General features: G+C 33.5%; 1 protein-coding gene across 1 annotated transcript; it reads left to right on the top strand.

Moving 5' to 3' along the window:
- Window positions 1-346: 346 nt before the first annotated feature.
- On the top strand, window positions 347-19,272 carry LOC148281683 (uncharacterized). Its single transcript, XM_088226301.1, has 10 exons — window positions 347-480; window positions 1,824-3,042; window positions 7,806-7,898; window positions 8,843-9,001; window positions 9,582-9,739; window positions 11,554-11,722; window positions 13,658-13,800; window positions 16,175-16,306; window positions 17,394-17,480; window positions 19,048-19,272. Exons 1-10 carry the CDS (start codon window positions 476-478, stop codon window positions 19,166-19,168), a joined length of 2,286 nt encoding a protein of 761 aa, XP_088082427.1. The 5' UTR covers window positions 347-475; the 3' UTR covers window positions 19,169-19,272.
- Window positions 19,273-21,557: the final 2,285 nt, after the last annotated feature.

The following is a 21,557-nucleotide window of genomic DNA, read 5'->3' as shown; positions in this document are numbered from 1 at the left end:
GCCATTTTCTCACTATTAGAACATGGGAATCAAGTTAGGGTAGAGTAGAATTTTTGCGCAAATATTTGACATATTTAAATTAATATACCTAATTCAATAAGGCTAAGAGGAAAGATTCATTAAGGTTATAGCTGACTGTTTCCCACTAGTAATAATTATATTTTTTATCTTCAAAATAATGTAAATATTGCAACGCTGGAAAACAGAATAAAAAAGTGTTACAAAAAACCCCGAAAATATTTGTGAGTAGGTATTTTTAATCGATCTCACATTTGCATGTAAATACACATTGCAACACCCTCTGGTAACACCGTGTTGTCAAAATGACAAGAGAATTTTCACATGAGGCAATAATTTTATTGTTGTTTAAAGATGGTGGTTCTGTTTTTTGCCCAAGTATTTTTAATAAAATTATTAAGTCCTATCTGGTGAATACTCGTATAGTTGTAATAAAATTGTAGTGCTCCAGTCACAAATGAGGTACGTTTTGCTACAAATTCTGTAACTCAACTCGTCCTTAAAATTAATTATTTAAATGTGATTTATAATTTAGTATCTGCTATGCAGAACTGCGATCAAGGATAACACCGCCGAATTGTTTTATTATTGTTTACAAGCACGCTGCGCTGAATCATAACAAAGGTTTATCAACTAATTAAAAATGTATTGTAGTAATATTTTAATTATAATTTTGGTTTATTTGATGACTGCGCACTGAAACAGCGTTCGTCAATGAGAATGTGACATTGCGTAGGTAATTTAAAAAAATGCAATATCTAAACATCAAATATATTGTGTCATTGAAGTCACGGTTTGATGAGTTAACATTCCTTTGTAATTAGCAATTAAGCGATAATTGCACAATAAACTCACTGTTTACTTGAAACTAAATATTTTTTTAACAGCAGTTTTTAAAATACGAAATCTATGTTTCGAAATATTTAACTAATAGGGAAGTCCAATTAGTCATTTACAGGGCTTATGACCTGTCCTAAACTAATCACAACGGAGATGGAGAACTATTATTAAAATAGATGTCTTAAACATGAACCTTGTATACTGTGACCACTTATGTTTGAGTTGACTTCGCACTATAGTCCTTAAAATATAGCATGATTAGAATGACAGTTGTCAGAAAAAGTGACGACATAACTTTGTGGTAACGTATAAGGAGTGATTTATATTGGCACATGAAAAATCATTCGTATCTGGCGTGGTAATTTATTTTTTAATTCAATGCTTGACATATAAATCAACATATATAAAATCAGAAGGAAAACAAAAAAAAAAACTAATATAATCCTAATTATTAAACGACGTTCTTACAAGGTTACATCATTTTGCAAAAACGTTAGAGTTGGGACAAATTGATCAATGTAAATTGATGGAATAAAAAAATAATTCATTTGATGTTGTTCATGAAAAAAGTATAAATGTCCTATTTTTTGGTGAATAATTGTCTTAAACACTATAATAGGCTTGTTTTTGCGTTTTTATATCAATTTTCGGAAACAGAATTTCATGATTGCATGAAATAACTGATACAATCGATTTGATCGGTACATGATCAGTGATCAGTAATTTCTCATCACTGTTGACATTAGTTTGGCAGCTGTCATTTTAATCAAGCTATATTTTAATGACTATAGGGCAATATTATGCAATGTTTTAATTATTTTATATAACGTAAAAGCCAACACAATATCTTGTGGAGCAGAAAATTAAGAAAAAAAAAAATATATAAAACACCCAATACAATTTTTATTGCGTATCAACATCAAGAAATAAACTGATTAAAAATTCAATAAAATTTATTGTTTCAGTGACTGTCCACCAGCCGCGCTCCTCGAGGAGGACCAGATCAGCCCCTCCGTGTCTGACGAGAAGATGGACACGGCCTCGGAGTCTTTCCCCTCGAGCCAGCACACCCCCAACACTCCCTCCGACCTCGACGACAAGCCTTACCCCCGGCCGCCGACGCTGCTCGACAACTCGGACAACAACCCCGGCGTGCTGCGCTTAGCGCATCCGCCCGAGTTCAACGACGATTCATACAGAAACTCTGACACGTATGATAACGATTACGCCACTGCCGACACTGTCAGCCCGCTGTACGAAGACACATCGAGCATTCTTTCGCTCAAAGGCAGCGAAGACCTTTCAAAATCGCCGGAACGCGCGCGTAGCTTCGACAACGCAAACGGAAAAGACGCCGATTCCGATTACCAAAAAGCAAACAGCGAAAACGTCAACGTGCCTTTGCGACTTGGCAACCCGCGAATGTCTTCGACCCTCACCTTGACAGACGATCATCCGCTCATGGGCCTGTCCAGCCCCGAAAGCCCGCAGTCCATCGGTAACTACCCCGACTTGATTCTCCCGTCGCGGCGAATTAAGGAAGACTTCCCACGTTCCCGCGTCGAACCGGTAAATTTCCACAACTCTGATTATTCCGGAATGCTCAGCCTCTCGAGCACGGAAGACGAGAGCTTCAACAGGAGTCTCATGAACGGGGACGCGTGCAGCTTTTATTCGGAAGGATTCTCGCACCAAGATGGCCCGCAGCGAAACACATCGAAAAACAATTTATACTTTACGGATAATTTAACGTGTTCGGATGGGAACAAAAGCGTCGAAGGCAGCGTGAGTTCGGACGAGCACCGCCACACTACGTGCGATGGCAAGTTGTCCGTAGGGAAAAGCGCAGCTAAAATGTCCATGTCTGTCCAACCGGACATTTTAGACTCGCGAAAACAGAATATGTACGACTGTCGCTCGATCAAGTATGAAGTTCCTCGGTCAGCCGTGCCGGACATAGCTGAAAAGAAAAAAGTCAAGGCCGATATCAAAGCGCCAAAGATTCGTAATAAAAGTGTATCGAAAATGAATTCCGAAGATCTTCCTCACAAAGTTCTCGGTAGAATAATAGTTCCCGATGCGAATTCCTCACCGTGCGTCCCTAAGGATCCAAAGGTTCAACATTTGGATAATGCACCGTATCTTGATTTTAGCAACGTTTCTCTGCATGATTATGTTTGTGAGGTGATTTTATTTTAGACTATTAGTATTTTTTATCATTTATTATTAATTTTTTTAATATCATAATAGGGGTTTTTCACAAATCGGGAATAATGTTCAAAATATCGACGGCTCAGTTCCATATAGCCATAATTAGAAATTACTATAGTCCTTAAAATATAGCTTGATTATAGTAGGGCCAATTTAATAGGTCACATTTGACATTTGTCTGTTTTAGCTTCATAGTGAGGTAACCTGCTTAAAAACATTAATTAAAGTGAATGAATCGATTCGGACTTCAAACATAATATATGTGAATTGAATTCAGTTACTATAAAAAAGTACTTATAGGTACTATAATTTTATTTTTAAAATCACAAGTCGAATCCCTGTCCCATTATTATTTTCTATCGTAAATTTAAGGAACAAAATAAGATAAGTACATAATTTAACAAAATTATCAACATTCGATTTTTCTGGGTAACATCCCTAGTGTTGAAAAAAAAAGGGTTTACTGATGCAACATTGTAACGACATTTAGAACAGAAAAAGTTTATTATGTTTAGAATGGTTTATTAGTGAAAGTAAATCGTAAAATTACCTTCTTTTGTCATTATTACAACAAATATGTAATCGTAATTGAAAAAAGTTAAGCAATTGTGCAGTTCTAAATTCTAAAAAATAAAATATATTTTTATTTTTGCTATGGTTATGTTGTTAAATTTTGATGAAGTGTCAAATGTGACCTATCAAATTGGCCCTACTGTAGATTGACAGTTGTCAGCAATAGTGACGACATAACTTTGTAGTGACGTCTAAGGAGTGATTTATATTGACACACGAAAAATCGTTTGTATCAGGCATGTTAATTTATTTTTTTAATACAATGCTTGACATATAAATCAACATAAATAAATAAAATCAGCTTTAAAACAAAAAAAAAACTCAAATAAACCTAATTATTAACGACGTTCTTACAAGGTTACATAATTTTGCAAAAATGTTAGAGATGGGACAAATTGATCGAATAAAAAAATAATTCATTTGATGTTGTTCATGAAAAAAGTATAAAATGTCTTATTTTTGGTGTTTTATACAGTCGAACGTTATTACGAGGAAGATGGAACCGAGTAAATTTACTTGTCAAATGTGCTTTTTTAATATAGGGTTTACCAATAAGAACGATCGGATTTTAAAATTCTCCATCCCTGTCGTAATTTGTTAAAGAAAGTCAATGTCGCATTTTTTGCACATCCGTCGTTGTTCTACGATCACGACGATTTGTCTATTAATTAAGGTATGTTAAGATTTGTGAGTAAAAAATATGAATGATATTTATATTCACAAATTTTTAATTGCCAAGGTTGATTTTAGTGCACCGTTCACCCTGTTCTCGGCATTCATCCTCCTTTCAATATCTTTCTCTGTATTCCATCCCTAGGAAACATACTTCTCAGATATACACAAATTCCTCTACCTGCTTCAGGATACCCATTCACGGTGATCTCACATTGAGTCATACTTTCATTTCTTTCAGAAACCATCACATTCGATTTATCAACATTCATCAGCAAATCGCTTCCTCTTTTTTGACAAAATAAATATAAACAACTTTGTTTTTAACCGCTTATTTTTTTTTTCTACCGACCGGTTTCAAAGCTCCATAAGCTTCTTTATCAAGGTACACTTTACTAATGAAACTTATCCTATTTTATTTTTAACACTGATTACTAAATATTATTGAATAAATACAAAATAGATACGCTTAATACTTTTCAGGAGTGGACTAAATTGAATATAGTTTATTTGGCTATTAATTATTTTTTTCTTATTATGAATCGCTTTTTTAATTTCTAAAGTTTCCAACTTGTCTAACTTCAATATTTTATTTTCAACATGAAACAAACAAACAAACCACCACGCTGTTTCACCGTAGGGGTAGGCATAGAGGATAGAACGCCAGATCACTATCTTGGCATACAGACCTCGCTTCCTCTACATTCATACATCTTCTCATGCAGGGCCGTCGATTATTCCTACTGTTGACATGTCCATCTTCAAGTATTTGATGGACTTGATTGTGGCATGTCTTTCTCGGCCTTCCTCGTTTTCTGCATCCATCAACATTCGCATCGTAGACCCTTTTAGCCGTTCTTTCGTTGTCCATTCACTCTGCATGTCCGAACCAACACACCACCCCTTTCTTGATTCTGTTGATAATGCATATCTCAGCCTTACAGTACATGAAGAACTTTTAATCCTGTGTCTTTGTTGAAATTATGATTATTTTCAATAAGATGGTTTGCATTTATTTATATATTCATTAGTTAAGTAAACCTTGATAAAGTAGCTTTTGTATCTTTGAAATTGTTCGGTAGAAAAAAAAATGTGTTTAAAAACAAAGCTGTTTTATGTTTATTTTTTTATAATGAATAATAACAAAGTTATTGCTTCAAATATTAATTATATATTCCTCTTTTTTGTTTTCATTGCATGAATATAGAAAATAAAATAATGAATGACTAACTGAAATTGAACATGTTAAATACTTAGGACTAACAATAGACAGACAATTGACATGGAAAATTCATATCAACAATTTAATTAGCAAAGTGGCGACATTATCGAGTCTTTTTTTAAAATCAAAAACTTTGTTCCAAAAATGGAAAAAATTATAATGTACGAAGCCTATGTAAAAACTAAAATATGTTATATGCAACTACCATGGGGAACAGGAAATCAAAATGACATAAACAGACTACAAAGACAGCAAAATAAAATATTAAAGTTAGCATATGACCTCCCCTATCTAACAGCAACTAAAGAACTTTTTAAACAAACGAAGCAATTAAATGTAACTGAACTCTTTAAACTAGAATCCTTAAAATTTATTAATAAATTAGCCACTGATGTAATGAGGAATTCCACTGTTTTCTAATTTATTTATTCTATTAGCGTACTATTTAACTAAGCACAAATATATATATAAAATTTTTTTGTGCGTTATTTACAAAGATATGATTTTTTAAAGTTACATTTATCAAATACCGCGCCAAATTACTGTAATCAGTGTGTCACCTTTCAGTAGTGACGTCATGAAACGGTTGGCGTTCTTACTTTCACTGACCTGACAAGAATCTATGGAATATTGCTTTGATTACTTCATTTAGTTGATCGTAATTTGCTCATTTCTATGTTTTGGTTATTTTTACGAACGTTTCGATTTAGAAAAACCTAGAAAGTTGACATAATCTCTGGTTGAAATGTCAAATTATACAAATTATACTCTTTTATTTTCTATGGTCAAAACGTTCCTTACAAGGTGCGGGGGCTTTAAAGCGGAAACCGGAAATACCACACGTAGATATAAGGAGTGACATCATTATTTACGATTTTAAAATGAATACTATTTTTAACATTTTTTATTTATTTTTGCGTGCGTTTTTGAGATATTTTATCCTACTCCAAAATTTTTTAATATTCACGTGTACCTACACGAAAACATTTTTAAAATTTAATTCCGGGTTGGGCTGGAATTCCTCATTGTAAACGAAGAATTAAAACTTGAAAAAAACTGTAGTAAACATGGACACAATACGATCTGGACTTTTTTGGTTTAAATTTACAACGATTTAAACGAGCACTAAATAAATAGTCCAGATCTTGTCTCGATGTCCCTTATGTTTGTCAATGCTTCTTTTTTAAAAAAAATATTTTAAACTATTCTTTTATTGTAATATATAAACCCTACAAATTGTATACACGGACAATGTCCTTTAATAAATAAATAAAAATCAGAAAAATATCATATGCAACCTTCTCAAACGAGAAAAGGGCAATCAAGACTAATAAACCATGGACTGAAATTATACAATAAACTACTAGACAAAACCAAACAAAATACTCAGACAACCTTTACAAAAGATGTAAAAAATATTATTATTAACAGTAGAATGTAGAGTTCAAAAGTAAAAATATTTTGTTAAACGTGTGTAACCCGTAAGGGTTTATCAATGAAAAAAAAAAAAAAACAAGTATTTTTGAAACACTTCTTTTGCATGCTTAGCACGTGTCACTCACATGTTTTGCACATTCTTGTATATCATTGTTTCCCCAGTAATATCTGTTAAGTGACCATTCTCTTTTTAAAAGTATGTATACTTTCGTCAAGTTTATATAACGTAATTATACTGTTTTTTTTTAAAAGAGAAATACTCTCGTTCGTTCGTTAATAAGTTTGTTTTATTTGCTCAAATATTTCAATTTTCAGACCATTTCCTAAAAGTCGTAAATAACTTGTGCTGGAAAAATGGAAATCGAGTTGTGGTGGAGGCTTAGAGTCACCCATATGGACAAAACTCATTGGATGATATTATTATAAACTATTAAGATATAGCTCTACCAAATGAATCTGGAAAACTAGCGATACTTGCTCTCCTTGACATGCGTTTGATACAATCGACCATAATTTTCTTATTGAACGATTAGAAGTAACTTTTGGAATTTCTGGGCTCACTAAAACATGGCTCAAATCTTGTCTTTCGGAGCGAACGCAATCAGTTCAAGTTGCAGGTAAAAACTCTTCATTTGGATACCATGTTCAAGCACAGTCTGAGGCTGGAGAAAACGAGATCAAATCTAAATCCACGGAAGCATTTCCTGAGCAATAGGATTGTTTATAATTGGAATAAGCTGTCACAAGAGCTGATCTCAATGTGTATTCTCGATGGATTTAAAAATGGACTAGATTTGTTTTGGAAAAGATAAAGTGTAATTTTTCATTACAGGTTTCTGAGGTTCCCAAATCTCCATCGGAATTAAGAACAACCCTAAACTACGATCTTCCGATAGAGCCACTGTCCAGTTTTGCGGCATCAGATGTACGTTTTCCATACTGTTTTAACAATAATGAGGTTTATTCACTTTATATAAAATCAAACACTGATTTGAGTCTCATTTCCCACTCATTCTGCGATATCGGTCATCTTTGTATGGCGTCTTATTTTCTAATTACTTTGTTTCCTTTATTCTGCCTCTTAAGGAGATGCCCAACATGTGTGCATTTTATTTTGTGGAAACTCCTGGCATTGGCGTAAGATTAACATTTCATCATCGTCATCAGTAGCACCACAGCCCGTTGTGGGCCCTGCCCTCCTCCAGAATCTGTCTCCATTCCTCCCTGCTCCCTGCGGTTCTTCTCCAGTTCGCCAGGCCAATTGCTCTAATGTCACTTTTCACATATCCAGCCATCTTAATTTTGGCCTGCCTCTGCTTCGTCTGCCTTCCGGAGTGATGTAAATAATATTTTTCGGGGTACGATTATCATTCATTCTGTGCACATGGCCCGACCATTGTAATCTTCGTATTTTGATGAATTGTGCAATGTTGGGTTCGCCATACAGTGGCTTTAATTCATGATTAAACCGTCTCCTTCACACTCCGTTTTGGTTGACAGCACCAAATATCTTCCTTAATATTTTCTTATTTAAGTTCCCGAATTAAGATTAATGTTCCTAACTTAAATAAACGCCAACTAATTAATAAAATGAAGTTAAGTGTTTCCATATTTTACTTTTTTGCTTACTTAATCAATACATTTTGCTCAACCAGTTCCAAAACTGCTTGGATGGTTTTTTGAAATAAGAACGCAGACAAAAAGCAATATTTGAGATATAGGTGTATCAAAACAGGCTGCCTGCCTATAACAAATAATAATATATTCAATACTCATCTTGGCAAATTCTAAACTGAAATGCTAGATACGTATCAGGCAAAACCATCCACGTAAAATTCGACAATTCCATTATGCGTGTTCACGTTCCAGGATCTAACATCAGACAGCTCGACGGAGTCGCACGATGAGAACGAGCGCTCTCTGTACTGCGCTGAGGCGGACCCTTTCGGGGGCAGAGTCTCCATGAAGCCCCGCAGTCAAGGCCCCCCACCCAACGGGCCCCCGAGAAGAAGGATCAAGCCGCTTATGGTAAGTTAAAATTATTACAAAATAAAAATAAAAAAACAGTTAAAAGGAATATAAGAGATGTTGCAGATCTAGAGGAATTAACTCAAATCTTGAGAAATTAACTCAAGACAAGATCTGGACTTTTTTGGTTTAAGTTTACGATTTAAACGAGCACTAAATAAATAGTCCAGATTTTGTCTCGATGTCCCTTATGTTTGTCAATACTTCTTTTCTTTTTTTATAATGTTTTAAACTATTCTTTTATTGTAATATTTAAACCCTATAAATTGTATACATGGACAATGTACGTTAATAAATAAATAAATGAATCCACAGTATATGGCCCAGCCAATCGTATCGCCTCCGTTTGACGAGTTGTCACCGGAGTTGGCTGCGTCCGTTCTCTTATTACTTCATTCTTCACAAAGTCAAACCAAGATTCTTCTGAGACACCTATTCTCAAAACTCAGTATTTTGCTGTTTTGATACAAGCTTTGCTGGACAGTATTTAGTAGGTTTTAAGTTAATAGTTTTTAGTTAATCACTCCCAATAATGCCCATATTGCGTCAATAAATAAATAAAAGGATTTAATGATTTCAGAGCGAAGACACAGATTCCGTGACGGCCTTAAACAGCCCGTGGCTGGCTGGACAGCGAAGATCCTGGTCCGGGAGCGGGAGCAGCGTGGACAGCCTGTGCGGCTACAGCATCAGGTCGGAAGAAGATGACGTTCAACCGGTGAAGGTGGAAAACGTGTGGTGAGTGTACTTTATCATACCGAGTTTTATTGACATCATCCTCATTCCCCTTCCCGCACCCAGTGGTGCATAAGGCACTGGGTTCAAATGCGGCGTATTTCGATCATCTCTTACATGAATGTAAGGTGATCAGTCCTTCGCCCAGGAACAATGTAATAATGCATTTTAAACAGCCTTTAAAATCATTCAAATTTATCATATTTTATTGACAAGCTTTCTATCTCAAAAATTTCACAAATAATTGCCACTTTTTTAAGAATTGAGAGACACTTCCTTTTGTTAGTAGATATGTTTATTTATTTTTTTATTTTTTTTTTGTTTGTTTATTTTTCCATACATGTAAATTTTCATAGAAATATAATGAGGAAGTTCAGTAGTTTTTTAAAATTTTTTTATTTGTTAATAGACTGTTAAACTAAATCAAAAAATTTTTTTTTAAATTTTTATATATCGTATTATCGGCGCTACGATTTTTCAAAGTTTTGTATTTCTGAAATAACTCCGCGTGTAACGTCAGAGGTTCATTTCCGCTTATTCTCATTCAGTTCTTCCTATTGGTCCAAAAGCGACAAGCAGACCGGAAATCTTCCATAGTCCTCAGATCATAGGTTGATTCACATGAACCAGTGACGTCATTTAAAGTAGTGCGGTTTTATCAAAATATTTTTTATTATTTTTTCTGTACATTTTCAAGAAACTTTGGGGTACAATTTAATGCTCTAATTTTTACCCCGCGTAAGAAAACATTTTTTGTATCCAATTTCCCGTAGGGCTGAAGTTCCTCATTACAAAAATACACTTTAGAAAAATACATCTTAAAATTAAGCTATAACATAAATTGGAAAAAATGCCCTCAAAGACTTCAGCGTCTGAGCGTGGGCCATTCCTTTTTTAATTATTAATAAGTTTATAGCATATAAATATGGTATGACATGACTATGAAAAGAAAAGATAAGAAAAACCAAATTAACATATGCTGATATTACGAAAACATGTTTTGAACACAAGAGATGAAATACATTTGAGAGAAGGTAATTTACAAAGCTGTTGTAATATGTTAATATAAACAGCTCCCCAGGGAGTTGAATCCAGTCCTTGTCTACAAAAATTTGGACAAACTCAAAATATTGTTGATAAATTACCTGGTCCATGAAGAAGTATAGAAATTGAAAAAATAACATTTTCAGGCGTTGCCTAGTATGTAGGTGAAATAATTCAACTAGACGAATCTCACCCGCATAAATAAAGGTTTCAGCTCTTTAACTTCACAAACATCAACAGATGAAAGTTTGTCCAAATTTTTGTAGACAAGGACTGGATTTAACTCCCTGGGGAGCTGTTTATATCAACATATTACAACAGAGATGAAGAACATTTAAGAGAAGGTAATATAGAAGTCCAGGCATCTACAGGGCTTATGACCTGTCAATGGCTGGTTTAAGTGGCCACTTTACACACTGTGTAACATTCACCATTCTGCCTATATTTGAACATCTATATTCCTTCAATTCTTTCATCTGTTGATGTTTGTGAAGTTAAAGAGCTGAAACCTTTATTTATGCGGGTGAGATTCGGGTGAGATGCCTGGACTTCTATATTACCTTCTTTTAAATGTTCTTCATATCTGTTGTAATATGTTGATATAAACAGCTCCCCAGGGAGTTAAATCCAGTCCTTGTCTACAAAAATTTGGACAAACTCAAAATATTGTACATAAGGAGATCATAAGTCAAAAATTTCATATAGTATTTTGTTTTTTTGGAGGTGTGAAGTGAGGGATGTTATAGTGTTCAAAACATAATTAAATGTTGCAGCGTGACGTACCAGAGCAGGGAGAGGTCGCCCGACGGGGACGACGAGTGCGGGGAGTCCGGCAGCCCCGAGCGGATCCCCGAGTACTCCCTGACGGAGGAACGCTCCGAGGCCAGGCGCTGGCTGAAGGTCACCCTCCCGGCCGGAGAGAAGAGGTCCATCGATATGAAGGTAATGCAAAAGTGTCAAACAATGCTACAACATCTTGTTCATCCTCAAGGTTGGAATTAAGACCAATCTCTCAATCTGTCTCCATTGGAGAAACGTAGAACGGAGATGTACCTTGTTTGTATTTTCAAAATACTGAATGCTATAATTTATTTTATAAATTTATTGTATAAAATAAGCATACATATTTAGTAACAGGAAATCTATATAAAACTAGTCAATAGATAATGAAAACGGAGTGTTCTCTGTTTAGGATAGTCTTCATCTAACATGGCTCAGCCTATTCTAAGATGGAGATTTTTATCTTTTAAAGCATAATGCCTAGCTAATCAAATGTAAGAAATTGAAAATCGTTATTATACAAACATAAAGTATATATATGTGCCAAGAATACATGTTACTTAAACATAAATAATATGTGTACCAATTATATAAAGTACTACGTTTATTGATCTATATATAATTTTCAAAAAAATCTCTCACTACACTATTTATATGCGCAGTTATTTTTATTTTAAAATTTATTTTACATTTTGAGTCTTTTATATTTGGCAATAAATCATTGAATATTTTTGGAGCAATTACATTATATTGCTTTTTACCAAAGGCGGTTGATACAAATGGGACAATACAGTTAATTTGTGTTGCTGAACGAGTGTTTTTATTTTGTTGGGTTCTTTTGACCTCACTTAATTTATCGTAAAATTTGAGTAGTAGGCACCTCACAAACAATTGTCCTACATCCAATATCAGCGAATAGATCTTCCGTTGGATACCTCGAGGGTTTTTTGAGAATGATCTTCATGATCCATTTTTGTGCTATTTTCACTGGTTTGAGGATTGAACGAGAGCAACCTCCCCGAGCTAAATTGCGATAGGATAGTTTGCTTTGGCAAAAAGCAAAGTAAATTTGTCTCATAAGTTGAGCATTCAAGATATTTCTTAAGCTTTTATAAAAGTATGCTGATTTCCATTGAGTCCCATCTCTGTTGCAATCAATTTCTTTTCATGTTCCCAACCGTGCCACCAGAAGTCAAAATCTGCTATTTATCAAATCTTCTAAGAACAACTTGTGTTTTTATGCCCCAATGTGCAGAATGTGTAGATTAGTCAATTTGTCAACTTTGGGATAGATCTTTCGGCTTTTCGTAGATCTATTCGCCATTAGAATAGTGTGGGATGAAGTTGGATTAGCATGGGTTAGCTCGAAGCCTTATATTTGGATCGTGTTTTTAAATATCCGTTAAAATAGATTTAAGCATATTTATTTATATATATGCCCAATGGGCATTTTTAAGGACATATTTATACATAGAAAATGATTATAAAGGAAAGTAGAAAGACACAATGGTAAATAGTAGACTCGGTGGGAGTGGAAGCGGGAGAGAGGTGTTTATAATTGAATTTGATTCAGTGATCGTTTGAAAGAAGACAAATTATTATCAAAGAAATCAAGACTGGTATGTTTGTTGGCAGACCTGAAAATTATGGGCATCGGGGAATGAAAACCATAGTTAGTTCTATGGTTATCGGTATGAAAGGGTAAGTTTTGTCTGAGGTTTCTAGTTGGGATATTTAATTTTATCGAGCTCAGTAGTTCAGGCGCATCAAAGAGTGAGTTGAACATTTTAAATAGGACTAGAAGGTCGGATTTATTTCGACGGTCTTGAAGAGAAGATATATTTAAGGTAGTTTCTAACTCATTATACGTATATTGGTCTCCGGATAAGCCCAATCTCCAGCCTATATTTCTCAAAAATCAATGTTGAACTGATTCAATATTCTTGATGTGAACGTCATAATATAGAGACCAGAAAACAGAGGAATACTCGGTGCGGGCAAACTAGGGAACAGATCAGCTTTATTTAGATATATTTTGTTGGCATTGTAGTATGACAATTTTAGAATTTTTTTTATTTCATTGTTTTTATATTCCAGGTGATAGAACCTTACAAGCGCGTCCTGTCTCACGGTGGGTACGCGCTGTCCGGACGACGCGACGCGATTGTCGTTTTCAGTGCCTGCTTCCTGCCCGACAGTTCCCGCGTCGACTATAACTATGTAATGGATAATTTATTTCTGTGAGTACTACACATTATTTCACTTTTTTCTATTCAGATTAGTATTAGATCGATTGATGTTACGATAAAGACGGAGAACTTTTTTGAAATAAATATGGATGTTTATGAGCTGTCATCGACTGGCTTATTTTACAACTATGTAACATTTAAACCACCCGATGAGCAGAGCCGAACCTAGCATATGTTCAGATGGCACAAAGAAACAGAAAAAGAAAAAAAAACGTATCCTTAAGGCTGTAGTCTGGTAAAACGCACACAAAGTGAGGAAATCATACGATTTTGCCATTTTAAAAGTAACGTTTTTCTTAATCGCGCAATAATTTATTTTATTTTATTTGAGATTTTTACAGCTATTACATAAACAAAATAATTTGAAATTTGAAAACAATTAAAAATTCCACATTAAGTCTAAAAACAAAAAAACCTAAATTAGTTATAAACAATAGTTTTTAAAGGTATTTCTGCTAAAAAATATACTTAAAAGTTTTATGTAACTAAAATATAATTTCTTTTAGACCGGCAGATTACGCCATTTCAAATTTAGACTACCTGCCCTTATCGGTACCGATAAGGGCAGGTATGAAGGTCGTAAAAACGTTAATAAGACATTGTTATAAATTGAATATTATTATTACAACCAGAATTATCGTCTTTTCAAAAAAAAAGAGAATACAATTTTATAAAAAAAGGTTTCAACTAAAATGTTTCAATAAAATAAAATAAATAAAACAACTTTGTTTTTAACCACCAATTTTTATTTTCCACCGACCGGTTTCAAAGCAAACAAGCTTTCATCAAGGTTTACGTAACTAATGAATTGATTCCTTTTTTTATTTTTATTTTTTTATTTTTTTTATTTAAATCTTAAAGTAGGGCACACATATCATACATATTGTTATGTGTGTTTTAATAATAACATTGCAAATATATTTAATTTATAAATTGTCTATCACATATGTCTTGACCATTATTTTAAATTTTGATATGTTTTTTTCTTCATAAATATTTTTTTCCATTTCGTAATACTTTTTAATTGCTTTAAATAAAATTGAATTTTGTGACTTTGCCTTTTTCCTTTTTCCCTTTTATCATATTCACTTTAGTGATTTGAAAAACAACTAGATTTATTGGGTCCACGTGTAGTATTTATACTACACGTGGACCCAATAAATCAAGTCGTTTTTTCCTTACACGGGTCCACGTGTAGTATTTAGTGAACATGATAAAAATGAAAAAGGAATCAATTCATTACATACGTAAACCTTGACGAAGAAGCTTGTTTGCTTTGAAACCAGTCAGTGGAAAATAAAAGTTCGTGGTTAAAAACAAAGTTGTTTTATTTTATTTTATTTTATTTATTTATTCACACTCTTTATCAAAATACAATTCCATATTCACTTTGCCCAGCTAACAAGGGTACATACCCCGTTCCAAGCTAGGCAATTACATTTTTATATATTATAATAGTTAACAAATTAATATAGAGCACAGACAAACAAAATATAAACTTATTCGGATAGACATTTTGATTCATATACATACAGACATACACATATATACACACATATATATATATATATACACACACACGTACATACATCCATGCGCATACACATACATACTTTCATAAAAACATAGACAATTTATTTATGCGAAACTTCATGGTTTCATGGTTGTCATCTATAAATATATATTTTTAAAATTATTCCTTATTTTTTATATTTTATTTTTGACATCCAGTAAGAATCTCCAACCCGTGGCATGCATCAACTTTTCTGACTCCCTACGACCGATGTCACGAAAGAGCGAGGTCAACACCTTCCGTAACTTGACAACACTCCCGTCTTTCCACGATTCTGGCAAAAGGTTATGGACCTTTTTGCCTACGTTATAGTGTTGTCTCGATGCCAGAACAGTGTTGACCCCTTCACTTAGTATCAGATCCCTATTAGAGTATCTTGTATTATGGTTGTGGTTGACGCTCGGGTAAATGTCTCTCTTTATGTGTGTAACCACTACCGTTCTCAATATATACTGTTGAATAATATTCAGTACTCTGAATTCTTTGAAGAGCAAGTCACTTGGATAGCGAAATGTTTTTTTTAAGATGACTCGGATTAAAGATTTCTGTGCAATTGCTACAGGTTTTTTAATTATAATGAAAAACCACAAAGTTAGTGCTTCAAATATAAACTTTATAAAATGTTTCAATAAATATATTTTTTATAAGTATTACCGAAGGCATAATTTTATGTAGAAATAAAGGAAAATGTCACAAAAATGTATGTGATTATAAATGCTTGTATTTCTTTTCAAAAACAAAAATTTTAAATTTGGTGGAAGTGGATTAATTTGAAAAAAAATATTTTTACAGTTATGTGTTAACCACCATGGAACAACTGGTCACCGATGACTACATCCTCATATACTTGCACGGGAGCGCCTCCAAGCGCAGTATGCCCACCTTCCACTGGCTCAAGAAGTGCTATCAGCTCATAGACCGGAGGTGCTCAGCCAGTTTATATTTCATCTTTATCCAAAATTGTGTTGAAAAATCTGGCGCATTCTGTACCTTAAAACTGAAATAAATGCTGGATGTCACATTTAGTAAATTGTTCGGGAGAGGGGTTTGAAGTTGTAAAACAGTTTCAAATGTGTCTCTCGAAGTAAAAACACGATTTATTATATATTTTTAGTGGGGATTGCAATTTTTTATAACCGGCAAGTTGGTACAATGATTGATGACTAACTTCAGATTCTTGAGCTGTCAAAAACACAAAAATGGCGGCAATTAATGTTATTAAAATACAATTCAAGTTTCCTCTCAAACATAACCATAATACACGCTTCACGTCTAATGAAGGCTTGGTAGTACCAAAAGTATGTAATAAATATGGAAATAGAACTCTCAAATATTTAGTACCTAGAATTTTTAATTTATTACCAAAAGAACTTAAATTTAACTCACATTGTAACAAGAGCAAAATAAGAGAGTGGCTCGATCAAGAGTTTATATATGAAAGGTAGCTTAGGTGTAAATATTTTATTTTTTCATATATTTTCTTGTATTTAAAAAATAAATTTATATATTATTATTTGTATAAACATGTTTATTCTGATCTTTCCGGCTGTTAATTTTTATATGTTATTCATTGTTTTTATAAATGTAAATAATATTATTAAGTCAGTATAAATATAATCTTCACCAACAAGCTACAAAAAGTGGCTTGGTGGGATTTTAGTTTTAGTAAAAATATAACAAGTGAAATTTTTTTTTAAATTGTAAAAATGTATAATTATGCTATTAAATTAAATCAAATCAATTAACTGTTTGTAAAATTACAACCAAAAAACACAAAAATAGTGGAAATAATTTCGTCTAGTTTAGTTTAAATAGTTTTATGTTCTTTTTGTTCAGTTTCTTGCATTTATGTTTCTTCATGTAACTGTTGTAATTGGCTTAGGCTGTATAAATATAATAAATAAATAAATAATGATAGAGATTAGACACTAACTTTAAAATCTAGAGCTGCCAGTTTTCAGTGGAAATTGCAATTTTTTACACGGCATAATAAATAAACAAAATGTTTCAGATTACGTAAAAGTCTGAAGCACCTTTACCTCGTCCATCCAACCTTCTGGCTCAAGTCTATAATGTGGATGACCAGGCCCTTTATAAGGTGAGTTTGTTTATTCATTTTCAGTTTTTATATAAATGTATACCATGGCTATGGACGACCTGCTTTTGAAATTTTTGCGGCGATCTACTAACAGTGAAAGTAATAATTCAAAGCCAAAATAGAATATAAACACAGATAATATCCATGCCTATTTATTATCAAATTATTTTAATAACAGCAATTAATGATGACTTCGCACAAACATAAAAATAGTATAAATAGGTGCGAAGGTTTTCACGGTCACTGTTATCAATATTATGTATCTTTTTTGGGTGATACCGTGTATGTTGGATTTGATTTTTACATTTTTACATTTTTTTTTTTTTTTTTGCACCACAACAGGCCAGGAGGCCTAATTACAGTGGTGAATTACATCACAGAGCACCCAGGCTTGAGAAAAATCACATTTTATTTTTTTGTGTTCTCACCGGGAATCGAACCCGGAACCTTCCGTGCGTGAGTCTAGCGTCTTGACCACTACACCACGTAGGCCGCCGACGTTTCGGCTACCATTGCAGGAGCCATCTTCAGGGAAAACTGAAGAATACTATCAAAACTTTACTAAAAGATCTTTAGTAAAAACCGTTTGGATAAACGTAAAAAAGATGCTGTAACTTTTCATTGGTAAGTAGGTATCTAGGTACTTGTTTAAAATTGAATTTCAGAACTTAAGATAATTAATTTTCAAATATTTAATTTTAGTAGGTACCTCGGTGCTTGTTTATGGTTGAATGCCAAAACTTTAAATAATTTATTTTAAAATATAGAATTCTTCTTGGCAAATGTCAAACTCTGCTCTTTTCACCAACAGGGGTGTACCTTCTTAGGAATGCGATTTTCAAAAATTTATTGAATGTCAGTTAATATTATTTTAGTGTCACCAAAAATCCAGTAAAAATAAATAAATTGGAAGAAATTATTAGGAATTTATGGAAATAATCTGATTGGGATCCATAAAAAACTAATGTTGTTTCTAAGCATTCAAAAACATTTTTTTTTAGACACAAAAAAATAACATGTTTTCAATTTTTTTGTATACGCGTTCTCGGCGAATGCAGCCCTGTTGAACGATGAAAAAAACATTTACGTTCCTATTTTTTTTTCTATTTAATAAATTGAAGATTATAAAAGCTATAAATATGCTCATGGCAAAGATCTACGTTTCACTGAAAACCGCACGTAAATTGGTCCGATAGTTATTCAGTCTATCGAAGACAAACATACGAACATTGCCTTTTATATATATATATATTACTGTACCATTCCTCCAAAAATAAATATAAATATCGGCGCCCAGCCTGTTCCCAGTTACATCAGCTTATTTCTTTATACAAATATGTATGCTGTATTTAAATTCTAGAAACCCACTTGCTGTTTTTCCATTTTAAGTAAGCTTGAAGATTACAGATATTATTTAAAGATTGTCTATTTGAAAAATAGTATTTCGAACATGATTTCCTAAGGCCTATTTTTCATTAACATTATATGGTTGACATGTGACAGACCAAATTAGATGGGGAAAAAGAATAAAATGATGACGATCTGACAAATCTCCTCTTTCTTTCAGTTCTAAGTTCTCCCGCAAGCTCACGTACGTGCACAGCCTAGAGGAGCTGTCCAATCTTGTCCCCGTGGAGCCCGCCGCGATACCGGAGCGGGTGCGCCAGTACGAGGGCGCGCGGACGTGAGACCTTCCCTCCAACCAAAACAGCGGTAGGCGCGCCGCGCCCACGCGCGTATGACTCTGTTCTTCCGGCTGTTTTGTTTGGACTCGCACCAATACCTGCAAAAATATCTCATCTACGGTCAGACTGGCGTCAAATTCCGGTTGGATTTCAATTTTGTATCGTCGAGCCAATCCCGGAAGCCTCGAATCTGCATGTGTGACTGATGTCACACGACTCGGAAGGTCATAAGCCCTGTAATTGCCTAGACTACCTTCTCTAAAATAATGTCGAATGCGTTGCGATCAGATTCAAGACTTTGGCATTGGTTCGACAGTATTATAATTGACTTGTATTCATACAATATATATATCGACGCTGAAAAGGATAAGTTACCAAGTGATATGAGCCAATCTTTTTTGTTTTTTTTTTTTTTAATAATTACAGTAAAACCCCCTTTTTACGTTTTTCAAGGGAGCAAGAAAAAATGTGTAAAACTGAGGAAAACACTTAAGTGAGGAAATGAAAAATGTATATTAAAATAGGAATTACATAAAAATAAAATGGATTTACTTCTCTATAGTGTACATATACATACAGAAAAATTATAAAAGCGGTGATTAGTGGAAATTGACAATTTTTTTTTTACTTATTTCCAATGATTTAACCAAAAATATTTTTATAATTTTTCAAACAAAATTATGTTATCTGTTTTTTTATTTAATTTAAAAACAGCATGTTAAAACTATTATTTTTCAGACCTAAGAATTCTGGGCATAGGGGAATGGAAACCATAGTTAGTTCTATGGTTATCGGTATGAAAGAGTAAGGTTTGTCTGAGGTTTCTAGTTGGGATATTTAATTTTATTGAGCTCAGTAGTTTAGACGCATCAAAGAGTGAGTTGAGAAATCGAAATAGGACTAGAAGGTCGGATTTATTTCGACGGTCTTGAAGAGAGTATATATTTAAGGTAGTTTCTAACTCATTATACGTATATTGGTCTCTGGATAAGCCCAACCTCCAGCCTATCTTTCTCAAAAATCGATGTTGAACTGATTCATATTCTTGATGTGAACATCATAATACGGAGACCAGATAACAGAGGAATACTCTAGGTGCGGGCGAACTAGGGAACAGAAGAGAGTTTTAAGGGTATTGATATTTTTGAAGTCAGTTGTGCTTCTGTTAATAAATGCAAGGGGTTCTAAGAATTTATTAATAACATGTTTTCCCTCTCTGTTGCAACAAATTTACTTCTGTAAAGTTGCTACAAATTGCTCGGTAACTTTTTCCTTTCCAGCGTTGATATGAATTCTTTACAATATATTTTGCTTTCGCTGTGCAATCATTGATGGTTAAGTTTTAAAAAAATCAAACTTTGATTCTGCAATGAAAGTATGACCGTGTATCTCAAAACAAGAGTCCTTTTTAAAAAGACTTATAATTTTAAGTTATGTTAAATGTTTGCATTTTTTGCCTCTCGTGTATTTTTTATTGTGATATTTTATTGGATTATAATTTAGATTTTATAAGTATTTTTCAAGAATTTTTTGATAAAAACAAAGGCTTTTATATCTAAAATACTTTTCCATTAGTAAATTTCGTATCTTCTTTAATACGAGGTATATCACTCACAGCGCTGCGATGTGTACCTATCGAGGAGTTTACGCCATCATAAGTTAGCTGTCTGTTGTGTACGCTTCGTGGTGCTTTTTTGAATGCCAAACAAAATTGAAAAGCCCACCGCTTGTGCAGCTAAACGACGTCCGTTCCAGAGTTGCAGAGTCCTGCTTCTAATTTTTCTTTTAGAAAAGGCAACTGTAGCCTATCTGAAACTCAAGTAAATATGGTACGAGAAGCTGTGAAGAAAAAACAGCCAGCGACAAAAAAAATGTATCCTAGAATGTTAGTCAAATAAGATTTACTTCAAACTATCAACTGCGGTTCAAACGGAAGTGAATTATTCAAAAAAATTAAGTTATGATACGTATCTATATTAGTGGATTGTATGAGAAAAAAGGGTCTGCGAGCGTGTTAATCTTAGCAATTATATCTGTCTAAGATTTGCACTCTCACCTGATTCTCCACACATTGATTTCTTTCACATTCGTCTGAGAGATCGCATTTCATCTGCCAGTTCCATATCGACGCTGGAAAGGCTATTTACTCCAAGCGACATTGCACTTTAAATAACGACATAACTAATTACATTAAGCGACACAGGACTTTTAAAATATTTTCAATAAATAGGCGAATACACATTAAAATATGATTTACCCTGTCTATAGACAATGTTCTGAATAATATTAATCATAGTTTATTAACAAAAATAACAATTACTTTATCTACTACATACACAGTTAGGTTATAGATTTCTCTGGATCATGTCTAGTCTGCCTAACTAGGTACAAC

Source organism: Micrasema longulum, unplaced genomic scaffold (genome assembly GCF_059751315.1).
Source record: "Micrasema longulum isolate JH-2025_06_02 unplaced genomic scaffold, ASM5975131v1 h1tg000420l, whole genome shotgun sequence".
NCBI classification, from domain to species: domain Eukaryota; kingdom Metazoa; phylum Arthropoda; class Insecta; order Trichoptera; family Brachycentridae; genus Micrasema; species Micrasema longulum.
Note: the sequence above shows the minus strand (reverse complement) of the source record. Positions and strands in the feature narration are given on the sequence as shown.